Genomic DNA, 8,856 nt, shown 5'->3' with positions numbered 1-8,856 from the left:
AGGAGAGAGAGGGGAGGGTACTGACTTCCTCGGTCATCGATTCCTGCTAAAGTCATCGACACGTGACTGCGACCGGTCCTGCAATCCAGTTCTATCGCGGCCCAATCAGGCGAGGGATGGAGGACGACGTGAAGAAGGAGAAGGTGGAGGAAGACGAGAGGAAGAAATCCGACGAAGGGGAGGTTGGACGGGAGAGAGCAAAAGAGAGTCTCGATTGCTATTGCCGGATCAAGGACGTCCGCCTACGCCGCTTCCCGTCGTATATACCGTTACATCACTACCGAATTCCGGGTTCCCCGGGAGCTCCTTCTTCGCAAACGAGTGAACGGAGCACCAATAGTCGGAAAATCGCTACTCCTCATCCGTCGGACTCTCTCACAAGTTTAGCAGAGGCCGCGGCTTATCCGATTTGCTCCGAGTTTCCGTCCGTTGGAATCCGGATGTCGAGAGGAGCAAGAGTACGTACGTACGTATATACGTATGTATGTATCTACCTACAGACGCGCAGCTGCGCTCGCGGCATTCTTCGCGCGTTGCGAAATAGTGCGGTGATCCTCTCGCGCGCGCGCCTTCGCGTGCGCTCTCATATGCACTCTCGCGTGCACTCTCGCGTGTACTCCATGTATGTTGTATCCGCGTGTGGGCGGCTCGACGAAGCCGGGGCACCGATACAACACAGCCATCGCCGATAGCCGACGCGTGAGCGCGTGCGAGAGCGCGTGGTCATTGATGGGTGCCCGTGCGTCCACGTGTGCGTGACTCAGAAACATAAACCGAGCAGCACAAACCGAGAGAAAATTCGCGAGAGGACGAGAGCCCGTTTTATTCTCTTAAGGGAGAGAAGCGCTTTGACGCAAAAATCAGGTGAAACGTAAAATCAATGGCGAGGAATCATTTTACAATATGCGATTCGCGTTTTGATTTTGCGCGTTTTTCAGCACCTCGTCCATACTCCCCTGCTGCTACTGCTGTTGCCTTTAAATCCTTGACGCGCAGCGGGTTGGCTCTTTCTCTCTCTCTCTCTCTCTCTCTCTCTCTCTCTCTCTCTCTGTTCGATCAGATAAGCGAGAGAGATAGCGTTTCGTGCAGCACAGCGCGGTGCAAGACCGTATTCTATGAACTCATCGCGAGATCAACGCATCAAAATGGACCTCAGGGTCGTTGGAATTCAGCGAAACGTGTTTGTTGGCACCGTATATCGCGGTAACGCGCCAGTTACACCGCGAATTACCTTTTTTCCTTACGACTTTGGACGCCCATTTGCAACTAGCAAGAGCCATATCCAATCTCGTTTATATGAGTTTTCCCACTTGGTGTCTTTGCCTAATGTGTCGAATATTTCGGCGACATTAACTTGATATTATAATACAAATTTCTAGTATTTCTTCCATTTACCTGAATTATTGCTATGATAGAAATGTAGTTAGATGCTTGCCATTATTTTCTTTGACGTTTTTTTTTTAGTTTACACTGTAAAATTCGATTCTTTTGGGATTGAAAGGTATCAAACAGATGACGAAAACTACGAATATTAAATTTTCCATTGTAAAATGTACATGTACATGCGTGTGCGTGCGTTTCGTGCCTCACTCTTACAAAAAAAAAAATAAATAAAATGAAATTTATAAAATATAAAATATTTTGTATGAGAGAGAGAGAGAGAGAGAGAGAGAGAGAGAGAGAGAGAGAGAGAGGATATCGATGGTGATGGGGCATATGTAATCGGCATTGAAATAAATACACCTTGGTAGATTGATTTCTCTACGAGGCTGCGCGCTCGAGTAATCATCGAATCAAATTACGAACAATGACTCCTTGCCTTTGCCCTGCAGTGTTGTAAAAAGGAAGACATCGTCCCCCAGGCGGTTCCTCGTCGCCGAAAAAATTCCACATCGAAAATACGTTGTTGCCATACGTCACTGTAAAAAAACGCGTTTAATCCGAAGATACTCCAAAAGGAAAATTTTTTCTTTTTCTGTGAAAAAGAAAAAATAAATAAAAACAAAAGTCTTTACGTCGCTGCTCATCACGTACCTAGCTGTTTGTGCGTAGCATTGAACTTCATGAAGGAAAGCCGGTCGTTTTTATTCAACGGTATCGCATCGACTGTCCTTTCGAAATTGGCGAGAACCGGAATGACGGAGTGTCGTTTGTTCCCTACCGTGTACGACCAATGCACGACGAGCTCGCCGCTTAATTTGTTCCAAGCGAGATTTTCCACGTGACCTTCAAACTTGGCAGGCAGATAGTCTATCATCGCGTACGTGTTAATGTTCCACAACGACAACGACGCGTCTCTTGATCCGCCTATGCAAAGCAGCCCGGATATTTCCGGATGCCAGGCCACCGCCTATCAAATATAATATAACGAAACGTTTCCTCGCATCTTTGTCAAACTTGTCGCTCGATTGTCGTGCCCTTATCAATAAAGGGAGTCTCTTTCAAGTCCGATGGAATTGTTAATAACAATTTTGACTTTCAGGTTGAAATTTTTTACTTCAATACGGGTATTTCACTTGATACTGAGAGAAAAATATTTGGCATTTGTGACTACTGCAGCATAATGAAACAGCCAAAAATTCATTTTTGTAGCGAGCGTATTACTATAGTATCGTTGGTGATAATATTATATGTATATGGCTGCTATTTTTACTACAAAAGATATGTTTGATGCTTAAAGTGAATATAATTAAGGTGAACTATAAGGTAAGATAAACTATTTCTTTCGTCTCTCTCTCTCTCAATGCAACGAGGCACGGACGATTGAGATTATGATTGAGCTGTTTGACAACGATGCTAGGCCTACCTTTATAGAACTGGAAAATTTAATGTTGTACCATTCTGTTAAATTCGGCCAAGTGTATATCCGAACGCATTTGTCCTGTGCGGTCGACACAAGATATTTGAAATTGGACGAAAAGTTCAAGGTGATGATGTCAGCGAGATGCACATGTTTCGTCAACAGCAATTGGCCCGTGTTTGACTGAAATACCGATAGTGTTTCCGAGCATGCTCTGCGTAACGTTATTATCTCTTATTATTCGCGTATTCTATATACCATTATTATCTTTACGATTCATTTCATCGTATTATCGATTGTCAAGCTTGCGAATTTGTTCGATATGGTAAATCGTCAATGATAAATCAATGACGTAGATGAGAATTTTGTGCACGAACAAATTTGTTAGCATTGCGCTCGAAAGATTTAAATCGTGAATAATTGCATTTTGCGTTTAATTAAAGTTCCAACAGCTGAAAGGGATTAATCGCAGGAATTAATCGATATTTACGTTACAATCAGACGATTGTCGTGAGACCAGCAGATACAACAATTGTTACACGAGGTTGCGTAGTTGTTAATGGAACAGTAACAAGGGACGCTCCATAGAAACTTTTTCTTTTGCGAATCGTACAATTTCAGCTGCATTGAATTACGAAACGTACATGCTACTTTAGCACCTAGAATCAAGACATGCGGTTGCACTCCTATTATTACTAATGTATATTATAAAACATTTATTTATGAGCGTGTGTGTGTGTGTGTGTGTGCGTGCGTGCGTGCGTGCGTGCGTGCGTGCGTGCGTGCGTGCGTGCGTGCGTGCGTGCGTGCGTGCGTGTGTGCGTGTGTGTGTATACATATACACATATTTTTATAGATTGCATATCACAAATTTTATCAATAATTAATATTAAATAAAGTTGTATATTAGATTGCGTAATTGTTACTTCTATGTAGAGAGAAATATATTTGTTTTATAATATAGGAAAGTCAGAAATACGGAGAGAGGGTTAGAAGATAATTCTTCTATTGTTCCGGTAGGAAATATACTTCAGTAAGAGGGAAATAAAGATTCAAGTTTCGTATAAACGAGAAGTAAACGTTTTTTTTTTGTATGACTGAACTTACCATCGTTACTCCACTTAACGGCGGTAGCGTCCCACAAACCCAATGTATCCAATACCTTGCCATTGTTGTTGTATATTGTCAAACCGTCCTGATTGCCCACCACGAATACGTCCATGCAACTCCAGTCAATCGGCTGACCGTCATAACCTTTAATATTGAAAAAATCGTGACATAGATTAATAAGAGACGTTGATTTCATCGAGTTTAATTGAGACAGGATCTTAACTGAATTGCCAAGTACAATATGGTAAAAAATACGGTAAATAATTCGCATATCTTTTACCTTCCTTCATTGGCTCTCGATTGGTCGTAGAACCGAATTTTCAAGTGCAATTTATCATGTTTTGTATGTAACTTAATGACGAGTTAGCGTATTACAGTGGGGCCGGGGTTACCGATGACCGTCCACGTGTTCACAGTCTTAATGTTTTAACGCGAACCGATCGCGCGACGTACTCTGATCAATGGACAAGCTCAGCATCTTCTCCGGGCTTCCTATCAGAGGCCTCTTACGCGGCGCGCACTTCCACTTTCCCTCCGTCTCGGATCTCGAACGTCCTTGCGCAGCAGAATCGTTCAACCCTCGACAACGTTCGACGAAGATCTGCAGGACCCTCTTTTGATTCAGACCTACCGATTTTTACAAAACGACGAAAATCGAATGAAATCTGACAAAGAGGATTCAGCAAGTTGTAGCAAATTCGAAGAAATGTCCAACTTTGAAGCACATACGAATCCGATGACGTAGTAATTCTTTGTATTTTCAGCCGAAAAATTGTTCCAGGCGTAAAAAAAATGTGATAAAAATAAAAAATAATTGCAGAATATTAGGTTCTCGTATGTATTCTCATTCCTTTAGAGTTGAAGAGACTTTTCGAATCCACGCGGATCGTACTAATATTTCTATCAAGATTACCTGACACGCATTCCTGGCTTATCATCATTGCACGCATAGCTTCGCGTCGGTACGTAACATCCAGCAACTCGACCTAATTTTTCGGAAAAAAACAGTGTTAATGTCGCGGGAGATGACTGGGATGAATGTTGTGGATAGATGTATCGCGCATTCGCACCTGTTTGCAGTAGTCTATCTCGCTTTTATCTTCCCAATCGTCGGGTTGTTGCTTTAACAAGTGGTATGCCGCTTGGAGACTGTGACCGTGCCGACGCGGTATGAATCTATCTCCAGGATAAACTTCTTTCGCTATTGGCAGACTCGGTCTGATCCGGACGGTCTTTCCGTCGTCTAGATCCGATAAGTCCTGCGTGCGACACTGTTCGGGGCTTTCGTTGATGGCCTCTTGATAAGGGGTGGATGCTAAGAACCACTGGTGAGGACTGGTCTGGGCAAAATTTATCGGAAACAATAATGACGATTAATCGATCGCTTCCGATCGAGAATTTTAAGACACCACGCTCTCTAAATCTAAAGTAATAACGCTCAAGAGAAAAGCAGTCAAAGCGAAAATTATCTGGTAGAAATCGATCTGGATACGCGTAGAAATGAGCTAAGCTACGGACATAAGCAAGCATTATGATATCGCGTATATTTATTTATATTTAATCAGTATAAATGACAGAAACGGAATTCCCTCTGAGCTATTTGTGTGTATGTGTGTGTGTGTGTGTGTGTGTGTGTGTGTGTGTGTGTGTGAAATTCAGTAAGAAAATCTCTAACGCTCATTCAGATGAAGGCTACTTGTTATAAAATTCACTGTGTGGTTAGACAAAAAACACCGACAACGTGAGACAGATGAATGCTCACACTCGCCTAAATTTATTTGCAGATATTGCTAGGATGCTGTAAATTCTACCAATTTTCTATCAGATAGAAAAAACAGCGATAACAGTGACATTTAGAATTCTACTTGGACCAGCAAGATATTTTCTTTCAGTGAACGCAATAGCAAGCGCGAGTATCGGCACTCTTGCAGAGGTTCTACCCTGGAATTATTTAGTCACAAAACAAGTAATGCCAGAAGAAATGCAAGCAATTCAATCATATTTTGCTCGAGCGAACACCAGTCTCGGATTCCATCATCGAGTGGATGACGAAACTGGTGTTTTCCGTGATATGCCAGTGCGTGCTCTTATCTCACACGAAAACCAATTTCGGGGCATTACCTTGATCGATTAATTACCTTTTAACAACCGGTTACGACGTCACGACTAATTGAAAGCTTCATTCCCACGGTGAATCGGCGCGGCGCGACGAACCGGTCAGCGGTACGACGACGCGTGTGATGCGAAAACGCCGCGTCGTTCGTTCGTTCGTTCGTGGGCTGTACCACCTGCGGCAAAACTCTCTCAGTCTCTCACACAGGGGATGCTCCTCGAGAGCGCCTAAGAGACAATATATTCGTAAGAGACTCGAGAATAAGAGCTACCGCGATCGCACAACCGGCACATCCTCCTGCCCGAACGGCCTTTTTCAATGCGAGAGACTTTTAAACGAGCGGACATAGGTCGAGAAAGTCCGGTATGACGTACATATGTAAGTATATATGTATGTACATCGAGAAAGAACAAGTATCTTTTTACTCTTTATCGGCACGCAACAAAGAGATATAATAGAAGCTAAACTAAATATATAAAAGACTCTGTTTGTGGAATACAACCAAATTCAGAAAAATATAAAGCCAATGCGCTGGATGCGCTAGTACGAATAATTAAATCGTGCGATAGTAATATTGTTTGATAGTGCAAACGCACGCTTCGAATATTTCTCCGAGATCTTTGCGATGCACGCGGAGCGAATCAAATCCCTCCGACCTCTGAATCCCAAGATGCAATAGAAAAGATTATGATTCTAATGAGATTAACCATCTCTTTCTCTCAGTATTTATGTCACATGGATGTAATAGGTAGAACGCCATTGAACTACGCCTCGAATTATAAAGTGTTTAAAGCCAGTTGTCCCAGTTATCGTGCGTATTGGTTGTATCGTGCTGTACGCAGGATTCCCTGCTTTAGCAAAGTACATGCTTGCGTTTCAGCAAGCGCGTGGCAATAGGCGAACAAGGCCGTCTCTCTTTTAGCGAAAGCGACTGCTGAGCCGACAGTGAAACGAGAAAAGATCCTACCAGACGTAAAATCCAAAATTTTCTACGTCCGTGCGGCCAGTACGCACCGGAGGGTCGCCGCTGGATAATTTTGTGCCAGCGGCATTATGCACGAAGGGGTAATACCTTATACGACCATTGTACCCCCTGCGAACATCTGGCTGTCCGGGTTAGTGATGGATGGGACAAGCTACCGAACCTGATTCCCGCGGCTGGACCGATCTCACGTACACTTGAAAAATGCTCCCGAATGCACGCACGCACACGCGAACACGCACGCAAACACACACGCGCACGTGTCCTATAAAGTTATAATCTATAAGATCGGACGAGCGCTTTTTTTTCGTGGCGCACCGTCGTCGATTCTTCGCGCGACACTTCAGTTTAATCCAGAGAAAGAAAATGTGCGAACGTACAAAACGCTTCAAGAGACATCGAGTAATTACATGCTATATACTGTACGATAATGAGCGAGTACCGACAACGCGCGCAATTTGTATTGTGTCCTGAGAATCTTGAAACGATCGTGCAGAACTTTGAATTTTCCTCGAGAGCGACAATTTCAGAAAATCTCGGAACGTCCCGAGAATCTTAAACGAATTACATGTGCAAAATGATACATCGTTATGAGAATTGTGATGTATATGCATCACACGCATAATATAATGACAATAATTGGCCGTCAAGATTCCGAAAACATTTAAGATTATCTCTTGTGAAATTTTCGTTTTGATTAATATCCGAGCGCGAATCGTGATGCTCTTATTGTATATTCGGAGTAATTCGGTATGTTCTACGTTCATCGTTATTATTATGTAAAATCTATATCACTCAAGTCATCCAGGCGGCTCGTCATAAGTGTGACGATCTCCCTCCACTTTCGACACCCGTTACGAGCGCGGTATTAGATCGTACGTTAGACACGCGATTGGCTCCCGTCGGACGCGAAGAGGTTGGGCCAGGTGGGCCATCAGGGGGTACATGATGCGATTGGCAGCACGAATAGTCGAAGAGGAAGGGGACAAATGAGCCTGCTGGTCAGCGAATCCGCCGCAGCTTCGCTATCAACGAATTAATACGTTCATTCATCCGCCGGTCCACTTCTTTTTCGAGCTTATCCTGCGTGATCGACTGATCAATTAATTTATCACTGATAAATGAACCATGTGTATATTGAAAGAACTACATTGTGATGTGATACAAAATAGTTAAATATATTTAGTTACGATTATTTCTTAAGTTGAATGATAAAAAGAAAGCTGCATTTACTATTTTAATTTATATATTTTATTGTGCCTAAATTAATTTAATTATTATATATTACATAATCACAAAGTACCATACTTTTGTGCTTACAAATAGGATAATTATGATACATATAACTAATGTGTAAACCATTGTTACAATTAATGATTCATGTGATTATGATTCTTTTATTTGTATGAAATAAAATAATAATTTATATAATATGTATAAAAATATACATACAATCATTTCAAGAAAATAACTTAAAAGTAAGATTCGTTACTTTTTGAGTAATTGTAACTGTAACTAGTTACATTTTCAGCAAAGGGAACTGTAACTAGTTACTTTTAAAAAGTAACTTTTTCAACCCTGGTAGATACACATATACACACGTTCTTTTGGGATTTTTTAAATTCTCGAACCGACCCAATTATTAAATAATCTTAAAACAAAAGAAGATGCGAAACATCTTAACGTGATCAGACGGAATATATCTGACATTGGTTGCGGAAGCATACGTATGATACGATATTCTCGAGCCTCTTGATGGAGGGCGTAAGATGTGTACAGATCAGGTGGGGTAGATTCTCTCTCTCTCTCTCTCTCTCTCTCTCTCTCTCTCTCTCTCTCTCTCTCTCTCTC

General features: G+C 42.2%; 1 protein-coding gene across 2 annotated transcripts in view; it reads right to left on the bottom strand.

Moving 5' to 3' along the window:
• Window positions 1-1,653: 1,653 nt before the first annotated feature.
• The window catches only part of LOC116842645 (protein cortex-like), a 39,471-nt gene continuing 32,268 nt past the window's right edge, over window positions 1,654-8,856 (bottom strand). For both annotated transcript variants that reach the window (XM_032812146.1, XM_032812147.1), the window contains 8 exons: window positions 4,981-5,250; window positions 4,824-4,896; window positions 4,364-4,537; window positions 3,908-4,054; window positions 3,291-3,459; window positions 2,807-3,014; window positions 2,035-2,350; window positions 1,654-1,919 (listed from right to left, as the gene is read on the bottom strand). In XM_032812146.1, the coding sequence (XP_032668037.1) occupies window positions 1,786-1,919; window positions 2,035-2,350; window positions 2,807-3,014; window positions 3,291-3,459; window positions 3,908-4,054; window positions 4,364-4,537; window positions 4,824-4,896; window positions 4,981-5,250 (1,491 nt within the window). In that variant the 3' untranslated portion in view covers window positions 1,654-1,785. The remainder of the gene's footprint in view (window positions 1,920-2,034; window positions 2,351-2,806; window positions 3,015-3,290; window positions 3,460-3,907; window positions 4,055-4,363; window positions 4,538-4,823; window positions 4,897-4,980; window positions 5,251-8,856) is intronic.

Source organism: Odontomachus brunneus, unplaced genomic scaffold (genome assembly GCF_010583005.1).
Source record: "Odontomachus brunneus isolate Ranch 3 - 2012 unplaced genomic scaffold, Obru_v1 Obru_scaffold_026, whole genome shotgun sequence".
Lineage (NCBI taxonomy): Eukaryota > Metazoa > Arthropoda > Insecta > Hymenoptera > Formicidae > Odontomachus > Odontomachus brunneus.
This window is presented reverse-complemented; position numbering and strand designations above follow the sequence as displayed.